At 39.4% G+C, this 21,346-nt stretch overlaps 1 protein-coding gene across 4 annotated transcripts in view; it reads right to left on the bottom strand.

Moving 5' to 3' along the window:
• OGDHL (oxoglutarate dehydrogenase-like) overlaps positions 1 to 21,346 on the bottom strand; it is a 47,128-nt gene that overhangs the window by 13,485 nt on the left and 12,297 nt on the right. For 3 of the 4 annotated variants that reach the window (XM_009893042.1, XM_009893043.1, XM_009893047.1), the window contains 12 exons: positions 20,147 to 20,262; positions 18,066 to 18,220; positions 15,518 to 15,664; positions 14,833 to 14,923; positions 14,147 to 14,326; positions 13,635 to 13,763; positions 13,079 to 13,258; positions 12,686 to 12,838; positions 11,365 to 11,467; positions 10,633 to 10,761; positions 8,371 to 8,521; positions 4,328 to 4,455 (listed from right to left, as the gene is read on the bottom strand). In XM_009893042.1, the coding sequence (XP_009891344.1) occupies positions 4,328 to 4,455; positions 8,371 to 8,521; positions 10,633 to 10,761; positions 11,365 to 11,467; positions 12,686 to 12,838; positions 13,079 to 13,258; positions 13,635 to 13,763; positions 14,147 to 14,326; positions 14,833 to 14,923; positions 15,518 to 15,664; positions 18,066 to 18,220; positions 20,147 to 20,262 (1,662 nt within the window). Of the gene's footprint in view, positions 1 to 4,327; positions 4,456 to 8,370; positions 8,522 to 10,632; positions 10,762 to 11,364; positions 11,468 to 12,685; positions 12,839 to 13,078; positions 13,259 to 13,634; positions 13,764 to 14,146; positions 14,327 to 14,832; positions 14,924 to 15,517; positions 15,665 to 18,065; positions 18,221 to 20,146; positions 20,296 to 21,346 lie in introns of all 4 variants that reach the window. The other variant, XM_009893044.1, reaches the window with a different exon arrangement.

The following is a 21,346-nucleotide window of genomic DNA, read 5'->3' as shown; positions in this document are numbered from 1 at the left end:
CATAAGAACTGTAGTTTTTCAATTAACGTTAAGTAAGGCTATAGCTTAATTCAATATGATTTTAAAGTGACTTAAGGCATGAATGTTAAGTAACAGTTATAGAGGGCTTATCAGTGCAAGGATTTAATGTCAGAATGAGGAAAGTTACAAAACAGATTTGTGCTATGTTTCACAGAAAATCTAAGCACAGGAATTAACGGAGGGACATGCATCCTTTCACAAACCCAAAGAGAGCCCAGGAAAAAGTGAAGTTAATACCCATCTGGTGGCTGACTCTATTAAACAGAAAGACTGATGCCTTCTCAGAGCTCCATGCAGGTGCCATTGAGAACTTGGTCCTTGGTTACTACAGTCTGTCCTATTTCTTAACACAATTTCTGACAGGTAATTGTATTTGCTACTCCCAACCTTAAAAATATGTTGTTCTGAATGAGTAGTAATACTACCTATTTCACCCAAGGAGTGCGTTGCCAAAAAAAAAAAAAAGTTTAAATCAATACCTGTCCTCTTCCCTTCATCTTTTCCTTTAAACATGAACTTCCCCCTTGAAAAAGCTGTACTCCAGGTCTCATGGTTCAGGAATTTGTTGAACTACACACTAGCTCCAAGTCTATCTTGCCTGGATGTTCCCTGGAAGTTCCCAATACGGGATGCTACAGCCCAAGACCTCTCAAAGCCAGTACTGAACCTGACAGGGAGAATCACACCTCCTCGATGGAGAGTCAACACTACACAAGTCATTCTGAGAGCAGTAAAGACAGACAGGAGATCCTTTCAAGTATTTTAAAAATGCTGAAGAGGTAGCATGGACTGCCTGTAAGTTACTTCTGCTTTTCTCCTCTATCTCGATCAGCAAATAAACTCAGACAAATTTCTTTGCTTAAATGACTTCACACAGCCATCACTTACATTGCCAGACATTCAGTTTCAGTAAAAGGGAAAATTTATAGCTAGATGAGTGGATGCACAACTGAATTGTAATAATCTGGATATAGCTAAAAATAGTAGACAGAGGATGTCAAACAAAATTATCAGAGGTAGTTAAATACTCTGATTTAATGCCTCAGTACACACACTCCACAGCTCCCTGTATACAAAACATAAGCAATTGTTTGAACTACAAGTTAACAAGACTGCCTTTGTTTTATTTTTAAGTGAAATCAATCTTGTCAGAGTATCATTTTAATGGAGCAGTTACACCCCAGGTATTCCTAACCAGCTCAACAATAACTTGGTGCAAAGCTCACAGCTCTGAACAGATGCCAGCTCTTGGCATATGTACCTGCCAAGAAAATAATCTGTAGTTTTATCACGCTGGGCTGTTCAATCCATTTTTACTTAGCTCTAATTCACAGAAACTAAGGGAATTCCCAAAATGCTTCTGAGGTGCTGCCTGTTAACACAGTCATAAATTAAATTCTTAACACTTTTTTTTTTTTTTTTTTTAATATCCTCTGACAACCCTCCCACCCCCCCACTTTAGGGCACTAATCGCAAACTCTTCCTTGTAACAGGCTTATATAGTAGAAATAGCAGTTAGAGAAAATAAAGCGTTGGGGGTTTTTGCAACTACTCATGAATCAACTCCCTGAACAACTGCAAAGGTTCACTTAATCTTCCACATACTAAAAAGGAGACCCAGTGATGTTACCAGTCAAACAGGCAACAATTCTAGTACACTCTCTTTGACTGAGATGCTTAACTAGACGAGACACGTTCACACACTGCTGCTTAGCCCAACACTGTCTCTCTATGGATACAAAACACAAGAGTAAACATGTTGGAGAAGGTCGATTAGTAAACGCTAGCAAGGGGGAGGAAACTTAATTATAAAATCACTTCAACATAAAAACATGGTGGTTTTAGTTTAAAAAAAAAATAGTCATCACTCACCAACTATTTCTATCAATTTAATCTCCTTTACTGTTAGAAAATAGCTCAGACAAGGGATTTAAGGTTCTTAACAATTAAAAATATCAAGTTAGTTTTGAAGAACCTGTCATCACATCTGCTGAAGCAGAATTGTGCAGAAATAGTACTCGTGTTTTCAGCGTACAAACAAACCTGTATTTTGCCCTATTGCTTGTATTCAATGAAAGTTACTAAATCAACTTTCACATTTCTACTGCTGGGGAAGGGGGAAGAGCAATAGCGAGCAGGATGAGCTCAAGAAAGAGAAAGAAAGAGTGCCTACTTCGTTAACTTTTTTGAAGAACAGAATTGTGGCAGTAAGAATTGCCCTTAGCACGGTATCAACGCTAGGCTTCCTAGACCTATTGAGGTGTAACTTTTGGAACAAAATCAGATTTCAACCATATCCATACATTTGTCACTTTCACATTTGGGTGCATTATTTGAATGTAAAAAAAAAAACCCAAGAAACCCAACCCCAAACCCAGAAACCTATGACCCACTTACCTTACTTAAAATTTGTTGCAACACTGTAAACAGGCTCAAGTTAAGAAATCCCAGACTAAATTGTGAGAAACAATAGGAAACCAGAAATAAACAAAAGAAATCATTCTCCGAAATTAAATTATTGCTTTTTATCTATGCCAATTATTTTTCTTGTGTTTATACACATCATCTTTTGCACTCTTCTATTTAGAGTTCACATTTACATGTTACTATATTAGCTTATAGAGATACAAACTTCTGTTGACTCCAATTCCACCACAGAGCTAACAAAAACACCCCCAAAAATCTCAGCTCTTCAGCCCATGCTTCAACTGCACAGTTTTATACCATTTTAATATTATTAGCAATAGGTAATACAGAGCATATGTTGTGCTGGGTGCTGGTTTTGGCTGGAGTAGCATTAAATTTCTTCACAGTAGCTGGTATGGGGCTATGTTTTGGATTTGTGCTGGAAACAGCTGATAACACAGCGATGTTTTCGTTATTGCTGAGCAGTGCTTACACAGCACCAAGGCCTTTTCTGCTCCTCACCCCACCCCACCAGCGAGCAGGCTGGGGGTGCACAAGGAGTTGGGAGGGGACACAGCCGGGACAGCTGACCCCAACTGGCCAAAAGGGTATTCCATGCCACATGACATCATGCTCAGCTTATAAAGCTGGGGGGAAGGAGGAATGGGGGCACATTCGGAGTTACGTGTTTGTCTTCCCAAGTCACCGTCACGCGTGATGGAGCCCTGCTTCCCTGGGGATGGCTGAACGCCTGCCTGCCCATGGGAAGTATTGAATGAATTCCTTGCTTTGCTTGTGTGCGCGGCTTTTGCTTTACCTATTAAACTGTCTTTATCTCAACCTACAAGTTTTCTCCCTTTTACCCTTCCGATTCTCTCCCCTATCCCACCGGCGGGGAGTGAGTGAGTGGCTGCGTGGGGCTTAGTTGCCAGCTGGGGTTAAACCATGACATGTAAAAAAGACTATGTGATCAAGTATTTCTGGAACTTTGAAGTAAGCAGCTATCAATTACCATCTTTATTACTACAATGTCTCATCTTTTTCTTTCACACTAGCTCTGAAATGGATATGAAACAATACTTCATTATTTATCCATAGAATCAATAACATTTTTGATAAATTATTAGATGCGTTTGTTTTGGGGTCCACATTCCTCTTGCCACCCTCGTCATGTCAGAGTGAGGTTATCCATTCTCTGTGGCTGAAGCTGAAAAAATCTGTTCAGTACCAAAACTATAATTCACTATGATTAATACAACCACTAACAAGAATTTGTTTTCTTGAGATAGCACCATTCAGAATAGTAGTTCAAATAAGGATAGGATGGATTTTTACATCTGTGTTACAAAGTGTCCCTGATTTCGTTGACAGCTCCTCCCCTTTTGAGAAAGCACTAGGTGCATGTACCAGCATTGCCGACATCAACCACAACAGATGGATACTTCCAACTGAATCCCCTAACAGTAAAATGTGGGGATGCCTCTCTAAAAGATGCCAGAACCTGAGAGGGAGGGCTTTGATACCTGTTTCGTATATAACTGTTTTACAGCTTTTTCCACATTCTCTTTCTTGCTGAGCTCTGCTTCTTGTACGGCTACGTTATCCTCTGAAATGCATTCCCTGGCATTACTATGCAATTTCCTGTTGAATACTAATGAGACCAATGCTAACATGTTCTGCGACTTTTCCATCAAAAGCTGCTTAAGTCTCCTGGTTTACAGTTTTGAAGTACAAGCTTGTTCTAAGCAGCCTAAACAAACAGGTGTACCGTTTGAAGAGTGCAGGAAGTTTTGCACTGCAAGCACACTTAATTAATCCTCTTAATTAGCAGTCATCAGCTCCGACATCTTGTTTGAGACCTATGAAAACATCAGATAGTCAGATGCTCCCCGAGACATACCTAAGACACCATATTCGGAGAGGGAGCTGTTGCACACAGTATAGGGGGCCTGCTGCTCCCAGAGGTGATTCATGGGGACACACGTTCTCTTGTCAACCTCTTGATCATGAAGCACGTGATGACGATGGCTGCAAACAAGCATTGACAGAAATTTATTAGCCAAGAATAACTTTGGTCTTTAACAGAGCTATTTTCAAAGATAAACCATCAAAGCTATGTTCTAGAAAGCATGCAAACACCACAGTTACCTTTGCTTTACACAACACCCTGGTTTGGAAAACTAGCGATACCATCACATGCCTAAATACAGTTGCTGCACTATAAGGACTTTCACTGACTATCCAAGCTTGTTCTCAAGCACTCACGGAAGCTGAAAATATCTTATCGCTAGTAGAACTCGGGAGGAGAGGGGAAAAGGTGGGCAGGTTGTTACTATAAAATAGACTGATTAAAGTAAAAATAAAACCAAGACAAAAATGTTATTAAAACCTTTCCCTCTGCCTCCCCGGCAAATTCTATTAATCTTTTCCTTAAAACAACTGTTGTTTGTCTTATATGCAAAAATTTAATCTAATCTAGTCTCAGCACCAAGACCTGAAGCAGTTGTATCCTCTTTCCTGCTATTTCCACTTGCATGCGCCATTTACAGTTCTCTAGAACACCATTAATCAGCATTAGAATGGGGCACCGAGGAACACTACCAAAACAGAGATGACTGAAGTAATTACTGTAATCCATTAACTCTCTGAGCAGACTAACTGAGTGAATCACACCAATATGTCCAGCTTTACAACTGCTAACATACGGACAGTGATTACACTGGTAACAACTACTGTGCGTTGTAGAGCTGCAACGCTGAACTGAAGACTGAACCTTTTTGTACTTCCCTTTGCTATAACGAACGCGAGCGAAAGAGCTCTGAAATGTATTTAGAAGTCAACAACGTAAGGCCAGGAAAAGACAGAGTATCTTTGAAGCACAGCGTGAGGAGGGAGGGAGAGAGATAGGGGAAAATACACGTACCAGACAACTGTTAGGCAGAAATAATTTTTGACACTGTCATTTTATTTTTGTCATTCAGCGGCAGACAGGAGGCCTAGCTAGGCGATAAGCTTCTTGGGCATCAAGTTTTGTGTTTCTTCAGCAAAAGGTGATTACAACGAGCATAGACGGATAGCCAGAAATACAAACACGCAAGTCAGATTTTGGTGTTGCACGATTGTCAGGTTTACTGGCATCAAACCAGTACAGAATCAAGTATCTCTCTCCCGCTTCCCTTCCCTTCCCTTCTGTGAGGGACCGAAATTTCTAAGAGTTGTCTCGAAGCTTGCTTGTGTGTACTTGCCTAACGAAACAAGGCAGCACTGCACAACCCAGCGACACTGCAGCTTGCAAGGAACTTGCGTGAACTTGCTATAAGCAACGCCCTCTTGCTCATCAGGCACCACTAGACCCAGCTGTTATCCAGGCTGGACCGGCAGCCTGCCAAAAAGCCTGTCCTATCTACTGCCAAGAGTACCCGAAGCGCACGACAGCTATAACCAGAGGCACACAAACAGCACGTGAAACAGATGCACACGCGCCAAATCCTGAATAAAAGACGGTAGAAGCAAGCCTCAGTGCTGGCAGCACGCCACCAAAGAATAGAAGAATAAAGTCCAATGGGATGCCGCTGGATGAAGAATTCAGACCAACGGGACACCGCTGGATCCCTGATGGTGACTACTTTGGTGACTACGTTGGTGACTACCTCTCTGAATGCTTGCTTGATGTCCTCCTAATGTTTCTTGTCTTTTTTATTGCTCTACTCCTGTAATCATCCAATAAATAGCCTAATGAGCGGCATCTGACCTTGTTTGTGTCTTAGTCTCACTCTCGGGATCACCAGAAACCTTCCCTGAGCCCGTAACCGGACCGGAACCCTACACCTTCTCCAGACTGCATCTCCAAGATGAGAAGGGGCCAAGTCCTTCTATCTGCAGCTTTATCTACTTTCTGCCTATTAGCAATGTTTTACTCTGAAATAGGAAGAAAGCAAGTTGTCACATTGAATACTGACAGAGAGTACTATTTCCTAGACAGTACTTCAGATGCTCCAAAATAATGAAAGCACTCCCATTGTGTTATTTTTATTATGGCAATGCAGTATCTTCAGGTCTTCCCAAATTCTAGCCGATACTCCCTCTTCAATTACTCCCAAAGATTCGTCCAAGGATTTTTTGGGGTGAAGAAGGATCTTCTCAGTCCAAAGACAGGATAAAATGACATATACTTTCTATGTATTTGCAATGTGTTTTTTCCAATAAAAATGCACTAGCATTTGCAGACGTCTTCAGTTGTTATGGAAGTTGCTCACCTTTATTACAAATGACAAAGAAACCAAACCAGAGCTAAAAAAGAGCGGCTCTATTGAGAACTGCAGCATCTCTTAGATATGCCCATACCACAAGTTAACCTGTTCCTCTGATTAAATGAGCCTGAACACAGCATACCAGGCTAAGTCTTACACATTTCTACACAGTTCCCTTCTGTTTTAACAGAGTAGTTGAATATTCTCTGACCTCCTCAGGTCCAAGGCATTATTTTAATCTCAACCTTTATTGTGCAACTGCCCTATCACATTCATAACAAAAATTCATAATCACACCATAGACTAGTATTTTGTAGATCCCGCTATCCATCAGGCAAACTCAAAACCATGCAGTAAAGCAGAACCAGGTTACTATAAATCACACATCTGCATACCAGCTTCAGACCTGAACTTCACAAGAATTTATTTGAATGCCTTTTTACTCCTTTTCTAAAAGACTGAATAATAAAATCCACATGGCACAGGAATGAATCCTTAGCTAGTCTTCACTCTGAACAGCTTTTTATTTGAACACATTTTTTCTTTCTGTCCCCTATATTGCTGTGAGCACAACTATTATTTTTATCTTAAACAAACATCAAAAGCTAGACAACGGTTCTGTAAAATTCTCTTCCACCAGTGAGAGAACTGGGAATGCAGAGAATCAGTATTCTCCAGTCTATAGGCGTGTGCAAGACATGACTAAGCACTCACCTGAAATAGGTGGGCGGGTTGCTAAAAAATGCACACACATGTTCCGCTCCCAGGAGATGCTCACCTCTCTACAAGACCATGGTACCGAAATCAAGGAGGATGAGAAATTGTGGGGATGAGGGAGTGGCGGGGTGGAATCTCCCCATTTCCAGTTTTGTTTTCAGGTCTTGTCTGAAGGATTTTGTTAAACTGCCATTAGAATGGGAGCAAAAAAGAGAAAGCCCAAAAGACTGGATACCAAATGAAGCTCAGCACAGAAATCAGAGCACTGTACCAGAGAAGACAGGCACCAAGATTTATTTCTCTTTTCTGCAAGCATTCACAATGAAGCACAGTGCAGCTGCTAGTTCCTTCACCCCCAGCAACGGGCTTCGCATCGAAGGCTTCAATTAAATACATCATTAGCATTTCACTCCACGGAGAATCAGGTAAGGCAGCAGAACTGTATATATTTTTACCAAGCGATCAGATTCTGCATTCATTCATGCTCCATAGTCATTAAAAGTCTCAGTACAAAGGATCCTGTTTCACTTAAAAAAGCCTTGCCAAGCGGCAATGTGTTTGTTCACAGGATACCCGAGTTCCAAGCAGCCACCACTGGAATGGTATTTAAAAGACTTCAGAATCTGCAGCAGCAAATACCCTTCTTTTACTTCTCAGCAATTAGATGGATTGCAGCTGAATTTTTAGTTAAGAAGCGGGAGGAAAAGAAAAAAAAAAAAAAAATCACTTCTGCTTTTCAGCAAGAGAAGGAAAAAAGTATCCAAGAACACTTGTCCTGCCTTAAATTCTTATAACTCTTTAAAATACTGTTTACAGAGACCCAAGAGATTTGATTATTCTTGAATCTATAACATCCAGATTGATCCTGAACTTCCCCTCAATTTCCCCTTCCCTGCAGAAGGCCACACTACTTAAAAAAACATTAAGGTGTTTCTTTAGGTATGGGACAGCATTTAACAGTTATCTTGGTACTCACCTGAAAGTACCCCTCTCCACATCCTGTCCACTTAGTCGGACATGGATCCCTTCTTTCAGAAAAGAGCCAAAAGCCATGTATTCTGCTAAGGCCCAGTCAACAACCCTCTTCTTGGTCATTTCCAAGCGGGCTCTCAAAATCCGAGAGAGTCCTGCATTGGAATAAAGATCAGAAATCAATGGACCAACTTCAGAGATATTTTAGATTCACATCATATTCACCATTCTCCTTCCCCACTGGCTAAGTTAAATACAGATGCTAATAGGGTCTACAAATTGTTCCTCTGGAACTGAAGTGCTAGCAGAGCAACTTGTTTCCCAGGCAAAGGGCTGCATAGTGTTCACACCTTTTTTTAAGAAGAAGAAAATAAAATTGGTTGAGTCGGAAACTACTGAGGACAACTAACAGGACTCATGGTGAAATACTACTTTATTTTCACATCTCTAACACCAAGTACTGTCTTATAAGAGATTGAAAATATCAGCTATCGGGTTTGTGATATTTTCTTCTCTCTCATTTTTTCTTAGCATTCATCTCATTGGACTTTTGGAGATGTAACAAAGAGAAATCAGCTGGATTAATCAATACTATGAATATCATTTAAATAGGAAATTCTAGCAGTTGCCAAGGGATTTTCAGTTGCTAACTGGAAGTTATGGTTTTTGGTTTGTTTTTTTTTTTTTTGGTTGGTTTTTTTGTTTGTTTGTTTGGGTTTTTTTATTGTTTTGGTTTGCTTTTTGTTTGGGTTTTTGTTTGGTTGGTTGGTTTTGGGTTTTTTGTTGTTTTTTTGGTTGTTTTTTTTTTTTTACATGGTGAAGTTTTTATAGCTTGGTAAGCCAAAACACCATTTGCAACACTGTGACTTTTAAAGGGAATAAAACTTCAAAGCTGCACATGGGTGCTTCCAGCTTTGAGGCTATAAGCCTAGTGTATTCAGTGTCACTTGACACAATCTTGTTTTCACAATTTCACTGATGCTTTTTGCAAGCTGTCCTATTTGTTATTTTGCCATATTTCCCTTAGTTACTGTCGTCATTTAAAAAAAAACCACCCTGCTTTATTTCCACATAAAACAATTCTCTCATCGAAATTATTGCATTTTAAGTTAAAAAAAAAAAAATCTTGAAAATTTTCTCTTTAGAATATACCAAACGTGTGTAGAAGAGTTTCAACGTTCATCTATTAATTGTATCTGCTCAACGAGCTTGCAATTGATAACTGGGAATTCCCTATCATCGTTGCATGTAACAGTGTTTAATTGTCCCAAAGGAACACAAACACATAGAACGAGTACGGCAGACATACTTTATTGCTTGATGGATGACCCCGGAGAAGAAAGACCAGCTAGAGATTTTACCAGGAAAAAAAGAGCTCCCGATCTCAAATAGATTCCCTACCAGCCAACAACAACAACAAAAAAATCCCCTAAACAAAGTGTCTCCATGTTTCCCCGTGAATGAACATGTTATTGCTCCCTGTAGAGCTGCTTGACTTCAACCTGACCAGGGAGTAAAAGAATTAACTCAGAACTTTGACACAGTGCCAGGTGCTCCCCGGTGAGACAGGCACATTTAAATTCTTACTGTAAAAGATGCCAAATCCAAATCTGAATCTCTTCAGACCAAAAGCTAAGACTTTTTCAGAAAATGCTAGATTTGTGCTACTATCAATGCTACATGGTAAGCTGAAAGAAAAACTGTGTCTGAATTTGCCCACAGAGTCCATTAAGCTGTACTAAAATTAGGCTCATGGTATATCAGCGATGTTTCCAGGTCTGAAAAGACCAAGCTAATCGCTGAGTAGAAAGTTATCTAACCACAAGAAGAGTGTCTTAAGCGGACTTCAAATTACCACTGGTTTTAGCATTAAGAAAAAACATTCATAATGCTTCCCGAGATTGGTGCCTTACTTCCCAGTATGTCCCACAAAGGTGCTGCACAGAAGCAGCGTTTTCCACAAGGCCTTGAAGAATGAGAGGAGGTATTAACTTAACGTTACAAAGCGACTTTTACCTCCCTCAAAGGAATTTCTATTCTAATGAGGTAGGGAACAGAAGTAGCATGATACTGAAAGAACATCATGCTGAGAACAAGCAGCAGGACCTTAACTGTCACATTCTCCTTGCCCATAGGGTGGAAGAGTTAAAATAAAAGTCACAGGCATTTTCCTCTTTGGGAAATGGCCCAACAGCAACTCGTGTGCAGAAATATAAAATCTGAGCAAGAAACGTAGCCACTAGGAGAAACAAAGACTCCAGCTGACCTGCATGTATTTTGAAGTCTTTGACTGGCACTGAGCTAGCTACATTGCCAATGTGAGTCAGAAGGTCTTCCGAAATGCCAGTTGGAGGACATGACATGCTCTTGGGTTCTCCATCCACGTTAAAGAATCCTGGAAGTAAAAGATTTGGTGAGATGTTCAAGGGCTGATTAAGAGATATCTACACTGTCTACAATTCATTTAAAAACTCACAACTCTTAAGAGACATTCTAAGCAGCAGCCTAAACCTAGATCTTCACCTTTCACTGGGAGACACAATCATTTTGTTTGTCTGCATGACAACAGAATTTGATCTTACAGGCACACAGTGATTTGTTTTGTTTCTGCTTTCACCCCCTGTGAAGTCCCTGACAGAGACATCCAATAAAAGGCACCTCAATCCCTCAAAAAAAAAAAAAAAAAAAAGGATCATGAGACACACTCCTTCCTGAGGGCACAGACAGTTAACATTACAGGAAAAACACTTTTCTGCTAAACTGAAAAGGCATCTTTTTCGAAGTCCCGCCTTACTTTACATGGTTTTTTAAGAAAAACACCTCTTTCAAGTTGATCTGGCAGAATGTTTTATTTACTATTAAAAGGGGCAAACTAAAGGTCCCGTATTTTATTTTAAAGGAACACTGTCTGATAAGAACCATTTAAGAGTCCTAGAATATGGCTCAAAATAAAAGCACAATAATATTAACACTAGGATAAGTGAAAGGACACTTTTACCAGGCCAAGGTGAATCAAGCCAGTGCTTGATATGTAGGATCTTGTTATCCTTAGATCTAGTATATGCTTCTTCACATATTCTATCATACTTTGCAATTTCTTCCTGTAGAACAAAAACTTTCTTTTTAAAATGGATAAACATAACACCTTTGTATCTTACAGATGACACTTGCTATTCAGTATGATAAAAACAATTATTTAGCCCCAAAAGAAAATGTAGTTACAACTATGCAAACAAACAATTTCATTTTATCTAGGATCAAATTGCCTTCTGGAAACATGCTTACCCACATTACCCTAAATAAATTACTTAGTTTATTGGACCAGCGTTACAGAGGAGAGTACCAAGAGCTGAAGTTGCAAGCATTACTCTAGAATGAGACAGAACTGAGGTACCAAATATAATTTACAGTCATACTTCTAAGATCAGCATAATCCAGCATTTATCCTTCAGGATACAGAAGCCACTAAAACCTAGAAAAGAACCTCCTAGAAAAACTAGTCTGGCTAGGACAGTTTAGCTAAGAATCTGCTGCCCACACCTATCAATGGCAACAGATACAAAGCCATATTCTGTACAGGCAGAATGCCTCTACAATATCTGTGTTTCAATCCAAAACAACACTCAAGTTACTGAGCTAGCTAATCTTTATTTAGCAGAATGCACCTACACAAGCTGCTTTTTTGTTGATCTGCGATACTGTGCCGCTACACAGTTAGCCACACCTTCTCAGAAGGTCCTTTGTTGCATCTGCACTCTACACATTCGCTTTCAAAAAGATTAAGGTAAAGACCTAACCAGTTTAATACAGGCACCAGACTCCACACTGCATCCTTCTGGAATATTTCAAATGAGCTTAGTTGAATTATTGCAGGAAAATAAAAAGGTTAAATTGATTTGATTGCATTACTGCTGGTTGCAAGCCTGCCAAGGTTATCAACATGACGCTACAGTTATACCTATGAGCACTCAAATACTGTCTCACTGCTGAATCAAGATTCTAGAGCTGAAGAACAGCTGACAAATGCCTCCATCTCCAACATTCACACCTCATCACCTTTTACAAATCTCAGAACTGAAGGAAGTTTTTTTTCTGTGCAATATGTATTAATTACTTCACAGCACTTTCGGTCCTTTTGTGGACAATGTGACAATACTATCTATGTTACAGGAAAATCCAAACCAAAGTGAATCAGAAAGCGTCAAAGGGTGAAGACTTATCACAGTAATGAAAGGAAGGTTTTTACGCAGACAGCATACAGTGACAGCTCTGTCTTCCTACTGACAGCTTAAGTTCCCTGTAACTCTGTTGACATGTACCTCAAACTCCTGCAGTGTTACAGTCCCATCTGCAATCAGTTTATCAGCGTACTTCTTCAGCACCGGCACCTGCTTATGAATCTGCTTATACATTAGAGGCTGGGTGAACATCGGCTCATCCATTTCATTGTGTCCTCTCCTACGGTAACAAACCTACAAAGGCAAAGGTTGTTTCTGTCAGTAAGGAAAAATGTAAAATGAAGTCTCTCAATTTCATGGTTTTACAGAGATTTTAGTATGTGGGGCTGTTAGATGTTTGGGGTTTTTTAAATGAAGAAATTAAAAGGCGATTAAAATCAAAATATGTTTCTTGATTGGGTCTTCTAAGCCACATAAAAATAAAAGAGTAGTACGTAATACACAGAAGGAAAAGTTAAGAAAACGAAGACTTACCAAGTCAACTACTACATCTTTATTAAATGTGTTTCGCCATTCTGCAGCTACACTGCACACATACATCACTGCCTCAGGGTCATCAGCGTTCACATGAAAAATGGGAGCATTGACCACACGAGCAACATCAGTAGGATATGGAGATGAACGGGCCATGCGGGGGTCTGTGGTGAAGCCAATCTAAAAATTCCAGAAACTTCCATTAAAATGTGGGCACCTCCCTCTACTTTGTTTTGAACACCTGAAGTTTTAATTTAATAGTCATTTACACAGCAGTGGTATCAGCTCTTCATTTTGGCTAGCTAGCTTCTCTTTGCTGCCTTAGAAACAAAACAAATCAAACCTAATCTGATTAAGTGTTATAAATGGAATGAAATAAATGTAGGTGATAAAATATTATCCACTCAGAGTCGCTAGATACTATGATCTTTTTCAGGAACATCCTAACCATTCTAATAAACAGAGGTGACAATGAACCCAGTTAATAACAAACAAAAAGAAATACACTAGCAACTATTCAGCAGACAAACCGATCGGAAAACTCTCTGCTTGTTACCTGGTTGTTCACCACAACATGAATAGTGCCATTCGTGGTGTAGGATGGGAGGTCACTGAGATGAAACGTCTCATAAACCACTCCTTGTCCTGCAAAGGCAGCATCCCCATGTAATAATATGGACATAACCTACGGGGGAGGATTATACACACATATCCACACACATATTAGAAAGCAAAACTCCAATTTAAGCTTCTCCACAGGATTTCTTTGCTCAGTATTTCTGCAGTGCTTATAAAGCAGAACTGTATTTTTATAATAAACCATGGATTTGTCAGCATTCTGCTGCCTTTGTGCTGTTTGCAAATGAAAAAGTTTTAAACCTACTTCCTGAAGTTACCCTTGAGGTACCATGTCAAAAACCTTACCTAGCTCAACAGGCGATATATACCTTTTGTGAAGGAGGAAGAGAAGAAGACTCTGTGATACAAAACTACTAGTAAACTATTTTTATTAAAAACAATATGAAAAACTACCAGTAAGAGCTGCTATATTAAAAAAAAAATCTTTACCTTTTTCCCTGCCGTATCACCTCGATAAAACTGTTCAGCTTTTGTCTTCCCTTGCACAACAGGATCGACTGCTTCCAAGTGAGAAGGGTTAGCCATCAGGGACAGAGTGATTTTCTTGTTTGTTGCTCGGTTGATCCTTTCATGATACATTCCCAGATGGTATTTTACATCCCCAGATCCCTAACATGCAAGATGTAGTTACAATTCAGGAACGTTATTCATGCTGGCTGCATCCGACTGACTACACCTAAAATTTGTGCTTCGGTCTGAAAAATGCAGTTAGCTTATTGTACATCAGTTTGACACCGTAATTTCAAGTTGGAACACTGCTCCTATTTCATTGTCTTAGTGTCACCATCCAATATTGGATAAACGTTTACAGAATATTGATCCTCATTTCTTTTATATGAAACAAAGAAAGATGCTTAGAGAATACATACTCAGTCAAATGACCTAGAACTTGGTTATCTACAGTCATTCCTAAGACACCTTCTGCACATTAGAGATACAGTATAGTCTTTAAATTTGTTAAGAAATTTCACCGAAACATATTCCTCAAACTAGAAGAGATGATAATGCATTTCAGCAGCCAATAACGCTATTTTTGTAATAACCATGACCAAAATGACTAAAAACTACCCTGAATGTTGACCTCTCTGTATAGGTCCATTGAAGAAGCATCTTACCTCATCAGCCGCTTCAAGTTTGGGATCAAACTGACAGAAGATCTGCTCCAGCTCTTTTCGGATTACGTTAGCCAATACATTCAGCCTACCCCTAAGAAAATTCCAAACATAGTTATGTCTTAAAAAAGGTAATAACAGAGTTAACAGCATAAAAATTATAAAATCAGCAAGCCATCTCTGTCAGAAATTTGCAGGTAAGAAGTTCACTTCAAACTTTTGAACCTGAAACCCTTCATTCTCCCCTTCTCCTCCCATTGCAAGTTCCTCCAATGCATTCCCACAGACATTTTATAACACCTAGTTATCCAAGTAGGAGCAATGAATTCTGTAGATATCTACCAGTTTTAACATGATGAGATTAATAATTATTTAAGGCAGACTGTAAAAGTCAGTTTGATCCTATCTCGCCAAGCTTTTTCAGTTCTAGACTCTATGCAATGGGATAGATACCACATTTGCTTGCAGCTTCAAAGCACACCGAAGAGAGTTTCACTCGCATTTCCCTGTGAAACCTGCAACCTCTCACGGACAGGTATTTGTTACAGTTCTGCGTACCCAGTACTCACCATGACTGACTCTTGCTACCCTAGCTTCTCTCATATCAACTTCATTAATATAATTCTAGAACCCGAAACTTGTCTCAAGTTAAGAAGCCCATTCGTTGGGGGGTTTCCATTGACATTACCTATGAGGCATCCCCATTATAACATATTCAATTCCCATTTCACTGGATTTATCAATGATGGTCTTAAGCGCGGGAATCATTACTTCACATCCTTCCAAACCAAATCTCTTTTCAGAAGACCACTTGCGAGCAAGGAAGTCCTCAAATCTTGGCCAAAAAGAAACCCAAAAAAACAAGAGAGAGTGTTTGTATTAAGATAATGTAGAAAATACTTATTGTCAAACATCTTTTAGCAAATAAAATTACAATACGCTGTTTTAAAACATCTGTGAATACATGTTTTTAGGCCTCTGGAAGTAAGTCACATGTAGGGAGGGAGACACAGAAGAGAATTAAGTTGTCTTTCTCTTCTCTCTGAGAAGTATTTACCAGGACTTTGAAACAATTCAGACAGGAAGAATAGTTTCCACCTCAGACAAAATTCACTTCCCAAGTTAACCTCTGCTCCTTCCCGTGTATACAAAATGTATACTGACCAGTGGGAAGGCAGAGTAACAGCAAAGAAGTCTTTTCTGTGGATTGAAGAAGACATAACAGAGAACCTGTATTTTCTGGAAGTGACAATTAAATACTTTGAGAAATACAACAGAAAGCACGCCTATTTCATCGGTCCTACTCAGTGGCAGGGCTCTTCAGACCGCGTGATGTAACGGTTGGTAACGTGCCAAGAACTAGGACACCGGTATCTCTGCCTCAGCTGCAGCAGGAGAAAGATGTCAATCCTTGACAGCTCTATGTTCTTTCATTCTTTAATGCATTTGGGCCAGAGGCAATGCGAGTGGTTGAAAAGTACCTTTTAACAAACGCTGAAAGGATTATATATTGTAAAGCTTGGAGATACAAAAGGCAAAGAAAATACATCTTCATGAAAATGACTGTATTGGTTACATCATCTGTGCAATGCCTCGACTCATAACACTGTCATAATCCATTAATACTCAGCTTATTCCTCACTTCGAATGCTGACATTTACCTCTTTAGATTGAAGGCCTAAAAGCAGCGAAATGAAGAGCTGCCAGAAGACTCTCCTTAGCTCACCCATCAATACCCTTACAATTCAGGCATCTAAGCAAGGAGCCGGACCCTCAGCTCAGCTACGCTGCCAGAATTCCTCCAGCAAGTCTGCAGGGCTCTGCCAGTTTATATAAACTGAAAGCGGGGTCCCACGTGAACAGCAAGTCCTACAGGGCAAATCAAAGTGGTGGTTGCACACGCTGTTTTCCTCCTCTTTGCAGCTGCTAGTTAAGCCAGTATCGGACAGGCAGAACGTTCATTATTTGAGGCAAACTGCCACTAAGTGTGCAGAACTACAATATTCCCCAGTCGCATCTCGCAAGTCCCCCATATGCCACTGTGAGTTCACAGAGGCTGCCAGCTCATCCCCTGTCACTGCGTGTGTTCAGCACCCAACTAGGAGCAAGTCTTATGAAATGAGACTTTATGAAAAACGACTTATAAATAGAGATGGTTCATACTGAGGGCTTGTTAAACAAACTTACTCAAGTGCAATATTTATTTGACCATTATGGGACTTTTTTTTCCTGTTTAAATGACACTTTTAACCAGACAAACAATCTCGCTATAATACTGGCAACCAAAACCTGGTAAAAATATCTTCCAACGCCTCCAACAAGTACTTCATTTTTAAGTCTTTGAATATAGAAGCTTAATCAAAAAATGTGTCTTTATAGAACTCTCGTGTTTATCAAAGGACATATGAACTGCTTCAGATTGTAAGAACTGTAATAAATCTTGTGTCTGAGAAGACAGTCTTGTTCTAGGGGTGAGAGGGTAATTCTGTCTGTGGGATCACAGTATTTCCATACAGATACCCACAATGGGAGCAATCAATAAGCTGTTTCCAAATGTGCTTTCATATATTGCAGAGACCAAAACTCCTGCTGCCAGGTCGTGCAACAGTACAGCACATCTTGGCATACCTCAAAAGGAAAAGGGCAAAACCAGGACCTGAAATCACGTTATGCCTCTCAAACCCAATTCCACCTTGGCAAAGCTTTCCAAAGAAACTGTTAGCATCCCAGCAAGTCAAAAAATGCTCACGTCAACATTTCACCCATCAAAAAATTCTCTTTGAGCTGACTGTTAGGGTGGCTTCCTTTGATCATGTGCTACTAGAAAGATGCACAGTAGGTAGAATATAGCAGAAGATCAGTATATCCAGCGTTGTTCTGACCCCTATTTTCTGAAACAGGTTATGAGTAACACAGATGCATATTACTAGTCTGTTAAAACAATTTTCTCCCAGTTTATCCCAAAACCCAATGAAAACATTGCCAGATATGCCACTAAAGGCTGCACAAGTGATACAGAACACAACCTGCCATGTAAGAAAATAGGCAGGTCATTGCACAGATGCTGACATACCTCATGGCACACGCTGTCCTTTGATATCACAGCCAGGTTAACTACACACACCTGTACTCCAGATTTCACTTAAGACTCCTCACCTCTACCTCAACAGTTGACAGACCACACCAGCTTACACCCAGCAGTCACAGGGCAGATTCCCCGCACCACCCCGGCGTACCTCATTGAGCGCACCAGCCTTGCCAACAAAGTTCTTTTTTCCTCATTAGTAAACTTCATAACTCCCGGCGTCTCAAACTTCTGCCGGATCCACTGGCACTGCTCCACATCGTTGATGAACATGAACTCCAAGCCAATGTGTTGGCAGTAGGTATTCTAGGATGTGAAAACACCAACACAGAAGCTTTACGAGTTAATGGGCCATGAAGAAACAAATATATTTTTCTAAATTATATTTTTTTCTGAAAGCTATCTTATCTTCTTCCTCTTCCATTATATCTTCCCCACAGTAATCCTATAAGCAAATAAATTATTTTACTGAATCTAGTTTTGTGCCAGAAAGCTTTCTCTACAAAGTAACATTTCAAAATTTTAATCTGGAAGATTCTTATTTGGTAATACATTCAAAGTAGACCAATAAACCTGCCTTAAACTGACTGGCATATTTCACCTAACTCGCTACTGCTCTTACAGGCACAATAGAGTCTTTTCTTTAGATGCACCAGCAAAGATTTCAAGTCATTTATCAAAATTTACCCTGTCTTTTTTAAATGTCACTGGAAATCAAGCAATAAAGACAATGAGAAGACAGCTATGAAGCCTCACACAAACTATCTGGTAACTGTCAAGGCTGAAATCTGAAAAAGAATGCAAGCAGCTGAGAGCAGAGAAAGAACAGGGAAAAATGCAAAGACACTTCAGAAATTTTATCTCCTTCAGTCTTTTTTAATTTTTTTTTTTCTTACCTTAAAAAGAATATTTCACTAGAAAAATGTGTCCAAAATACAACTCAGCAGAAGTAAGACCTAGTGTGAGTTTAATATGAGGCAAAACCACTCTGAACACACAGTATGTGCTCTCTACTGCTTCTAAAAAAGAATTTAATGCTAACTTCAATAAAAAAAAAATTCCAAAGCTCTGGAGACAATAAGGAAACCATAGAGTTATTTCTGTTTAACACAAATCAATTCCTTGGGGCTTTAAGGTTTTGCTATTGATTCTGTCCATCTATTTGCACATTACAATTTTAAGGATTATCCCTTCAAAATTGCTGCACAGACTTGCTACAAGTGCAAAAACCAAAAAGCAAATAAAGAGGTCAAACGCACAACAAGAGATGTTGCAGCTTAACAACCTCTCGTGCTTCAGCTAAGTCAACGTAATAATCAAATGTGCAAGTCCACACATTCTCTCCCATTTGCAACAGGTCAAAGCCGTGAACTCTCATGCGCTCAGTAACTTTAAATTTTTTGTTTTACATTCTTGTAACTCATTTCTATAGTTCATCCTTTAAAATATTTTCTCACCCCTAGCTCTTTTTACTCCAATGGATTTCATTACCATGCAAAAGAAATCTCTACAACTTCAGTACTCCAAAATCCTGGAAAAAGCACAATCAGGAATATCCAATATTTACTAACTCCGTAGTTTACAAATTCATTACCATTCATACTTGCTGTTTTGCTATTTGGAGATCCCCTCTAATTATGTTTATTCCTTTATATTATTTTTGCTTTAAATTATTTTAGCTTTGATGATTTCACACGGCATAACCATATCACCCGTCAGATAATGAAACTCCAGAAAAAGGATTGGGGATGGAAAACAAGGACGATGACTATCTACACGCTACAGCTGGGCTTTCATGAATTTGGTACCCAACCCTCGCATTCTTACCCAGGTAAAAGTCTCACTAAAGCTAGGGCTCTGAGAACAGCCCTTGCACGTCCCGAGTACTGCATGCAAAGGTGTTTCATCTGTGGTAGGACACTTAAAAGACCAGTTCTAAAGGCTCTACAAACAACATCAGCTCTTTACAGAACTAGGGCCTAAATTAGTATTCTACCATATTCCCCTCTTTTATACTCATCCTTAATCTATGTATTTCACATATCCAGGCAATGAAACTAATGGCGCTGCCATCTCTAGAAACAGTATGTGGGTTATTTTTAATGTCATTTGAATTCTTTACATGCTCTATTAATAATTGACAAATGATAAAGTTTTTTCTGAGTGACAACTGGAAAAAGTTCACTTCTGTTTGGATGAAAACAATCACAAATTCAAAAGTGTCCCACTGACCTCCAGCCGTTTGATGATCTCTCGTAAAGACAGACTGTTCTCATTTCCTCCTATGAAGGTGGTTGTAGGCAGCTGAAAGACTTTGTCCAAATCTGATTCATGCAAACCATAAAACCCTACAACAGGTACACCAGCGATTTGCGAAGCAGGGCAGGAGACAAAAAGGAAACCAGCATTGTTTTTCAAACTACCACGAATTAAGTTTAATAAAGCAATATTAAGAAAGAAGGTACCAGATTAAAAATTGAAAGCATGAATATTATGGCAGCATCCATTAGTACAATGCACTTTAGTCTGGATTTTAAAAAGAAATGTTTTAATTAGATAGTTATTGTTTGATTAGAAGTACCAAACCATTCTTTCTTAAATGCTCAGATAGAACAATGGAAATCAAAATCACCTAAACCATTTTATATTTTAGCATATATGCCATCAATTCTCCATATTGTACCTTGCACTTCACTGTTTAGTAAAATAGCCAGCTAATAACTAGGGTTTCTTCCTTGCTCTATCAAGTGTCAAATCTGGAGTGACCAAAAAACCAGTTTGTGTACCACTATACTCCTTTTTGATATCATAATAGGTTTTTCCAGCACCAAATTAATTCTGGTTTTCTATAATGATAAAGAAAAAAAAAAAGGAGAAAAACAGGAGGGGGGAGGGACACAGGGGATGACAGGGGATTTAGTGTAATTTGAAACAAAGCAGTGCTAACATCCTATCTCTTTTTCCTTTGCTGACTTTTTCCTCAGACTTCACAGACTCTTCATGTTCTGTCATGCAAAAACCAGAACATGTACAAGATTGATCTGGGCACACACACAACATCTGTGCTTTGTACTGCAGCACTGCATATTTACTGAAGCATCACCTCATGTTTAAAGAGATACAACTTTATTGAAATCCAAGGCTTCCTGAAAGCAGGTCTATGACTTGAATCATGCAGTACGTACACCTGTAACTAGCTGCATTTTAGAAGGTTTCTCAAAAACAGAACCAGAAGACGGGACAAGGGAAATGCTCAGACAAACCAAACGCTAAAACACTTTCTGTGCTACCAGAGATCTCTCATAAGTTTCCTGGCCGGAACATTCAAGGACAGGCAACATTTGATATCCTTCTCTTTTTTTGCTGTGCCAAGACTAGGTTAGGAATTTTGTTTCCCCTCACAAACAGAAACATCACCTCAGTTAACCTCTC

Source organism: Charadrius vociferus, unplaced genomic scaffold (assembly GCF_000708025.1).
Source record: "Charadrius vociferus isolate BGI_N301 unplaced genomic scaffold, ASM70802v2 scaffold429, whole genome shotgun sequence".
Lineage (NCBI taxonomy): Eukaryota > Metazoa > Chordata > Aves > Charadriiformes > Charadriidae > Charadrius > Charadrius vociferus.
The sequence above is the reverse complement of the archived record's forward strand: the minus strand, read 5'-3'. Positions and strand labels throughout refer to the sequence as shown.